Below are 2,438 nucleotides of genomic sequence, written 5' to 3' on the forward strand. Positions count from 1 at the left end.
ACTTGGCACCTCATTCGTAAAAAAAAATAAAAATAAAAAAAAATACTCATTTAATTAGTAATAAAAAAATAAATGAACTATCATTCAGACGTACTCATAGGTCAATAAATTTGTATTTTTGTACATAACATGAGCCTCACCTGACATTATTGTACGCCATCTTACCCAAAAACCTCAAAAAGGCTGGTGAAAAAATTGCAAAGTAAAATTATGTGTTTCGGTCACTATCAGTCTCAATAGTTTTTATTCGTTTTTGTACTTTCTAGCACTCATTTTCAGTTGCACTACACCATTCATTAAAATCTAATAGTCAAATAATACACACTATCCCTTTCAGATGCAACAATCTATACCACAAAAATGCTTGTCTAGAAATAAGAAGTAAAATGATGCATTTTGGTCACTAAGAGTAGTTTTTATTCTTCCTTGTACTTTCTAGAACTTATTTTGGTTGCACTACACAACACAGCAACATCTGGTGATCAAATATTCCAAGCTGCCCCTAAAAGATACAACTATTTATATTTTCTATATTTATATTTGGTCACTTTAAATCTTGGTCGTTTTTAATTCCTGTACTTTTTTGCACTCGGTTGCACTGCACCATACAGCGATATCTAGTGGTCAAATGACACACACTTTCGCTTTAAAAAGTATACATTTAGCAATTTCTAAAAGGTGTCAAACAATAAAGTGGAAAAACAATCCTTGCTCCATGATTGTGTCATCAATTTCTTGAAATGACTTTGGTACGCCCACCACGCGCGTGGCATTTCTGAGGTGCGCACACCTACTGACGCGCGTCCCCGACGGAGCGTCCAGTAGACGGCTTGCACGCGCATTAATAAGCCTCCCCCCAACCTGGACTCCCCCCTTCGCTCCAAAAGTGGACCAGAAGCGCGTGTCATGACGCACGCAGGTCACGCCGCACGCGTCCGGACGCTTCTGTTGACCACTGTCCGCTAACTTCCACGAGCGAACTTTTCGTGGGTGGTCCACCGAATGGCACCCACGCGCAACTTCCGGACAAGCTGATGTTGGGGAGCCCGTCCAAAAACGGCGGCGTCCGGATGTTGGTCCCGCCGGCGCCGGCGAGCGCCTGCGACGAGCGCCACGTGGAGTTCGTGGCGCTGACCGCGGTGCGTTTCGACCACAGCGAGCCTGCCACGCCGGACGACGCCGACGGCGCGCTGCCCTCACACCGCACCGGGCTGCTCGGCACACCGCTGCCTGGACCGCCGGGACCGCGGGCTGCCGCGTCCAGGACCGGGAAGCGGTTCCGAAAGCTGCAGAACTATTTGTATAATGTTCTAGAGCGACCAAGGGGGTGGGCTTTCATCTACCACGTTTTCATGTGAGTTGACGACATTTTTATCCTGTATTTACGTTTTTTCCCTCCTGAATACCAATTACGCATGCGTCATCCGCACGCGCGTAAAAGTTCTGCGCTTTAATTGACGCTAAACAAAATCACCGTGGGGTCAAATTGCGATTATTTTAACACTTAAGAACAACAAACCCCCATTTTAGGTTCCCAAAAAACAAAAGATCGAAACAATATCGAAATATCTGTACTTTATTCCTCACAAATAATTACCAAAGTTAAAAAAAAAAAAAAAAAAAAAATAGAAAAGTGTCCGGCATTTATCCAAACCAGTGTTTTTCAACTACTGAGTCGGGATCCAAATGCAGGTCACGGGCCTTAGCCTTGGCAAAATAATGCTGAGAAGGAAAAAACAGAGGCTTGATTACACCTCTTTACAGTAGATGGGGATAATTCTCTGCTCTTTTACCTGTCTAGTTAATCAGCACATTGCATAGGGATCACATCTTATTTTATCTGGATTTTGTTGGTTTTATTTTCTTTTACTGCCCATAATAATGGTCCCAAGAAAGTTAGTGATAAGGATTTTTTTATATCTATTATACTATGCCTTTTTTAAAATGCGCAATTGTTTTATTGGATACATTTGAGAAGTGGAATTTGTTTCTCTTTTGGGTCGCAGCTTATGGAATACTGGGTTGTGAAGTCAGACCAGTTGAGAACCAATGATCTAGTCTAGATTTTGAGGTCTGAAAAAAAAACCGAACAATAATTTTCTGGTTGGAAAACAAACTTCTGGAGTTTTGAATATGAATTGAAAAATGTGACAAATGCTAAGCTAGCAAGCTAACCGTAAACATTCAGGCTTTAGTTGTGTTCGGTCAAGGGGTGCGTGGGTCCGTTTCACATGAGGGAACTTTTTTTTATCTTTCCCTGAATAAAGTGAAATTGCACCTCCACTACACCAGACCACAGTGGCGTTCTCATTGGCAGAGCCTTTTTTCTTTCACATTTAGCCTCCGTGCAGTGTATTGAGCTTAATCATTGAGTATGAAGTGTAGACACAAAGTGTAGTACCCCTTCAAGTGACCCATGGAAAAAAATTAACATGGAT

At 42.2% G+C, this 2,438-nt stretch overlaps 1 protein-coding gene across 3 annotated transcripts in view; it reads left to right on the top strand.

Moving 5' to 3' along the window:
* Nucleotides 1-819: 819 nt before the first annotated feature.
* Nucleotides 820-2,438, top strand: part of kcnq4 (potassium voltage-gated channel, KQT-like subfamily, member 4) — a 52,601-nt gene continuing 50,982 nt past the window's right edge. For 2 of the 3 annotated variants that reach the window (XM_088328386.1, XM_088328387.1), the window contains exon 1: nt 821-1,354. In XM_088328386.1, the coding sequence (XP_088184512.1) occupies nt 1,035-1,354 (320 nt within the window). In that variant the 5' untranslated portion in view covers nt 821-1,034. Of the gene's footprint in view, nt 1,355-2,438 lie in introns of all 3 variants that reach the window. The other variant, XM_088328385.1, reaches the window with a different exon arrangement.

The sequence above is a fragment of the Urocampus carinirostris genome, chromosome 2 (assembly GCF_059441175.1).
Source record: "Urocampus carinirostris isolate Australia breed hairy pipefish chromosome 2, RoL_Ucar_1.0, whole genome shotgun sequence".
Classification (NCBI taxonomy): domain Eukaryota; kingdom Metazoa; phylum Chordata; class Actinopteri; order Syngnathiformes; family Syngnathidae; genus Urocampus; species Urocampus carinirostris.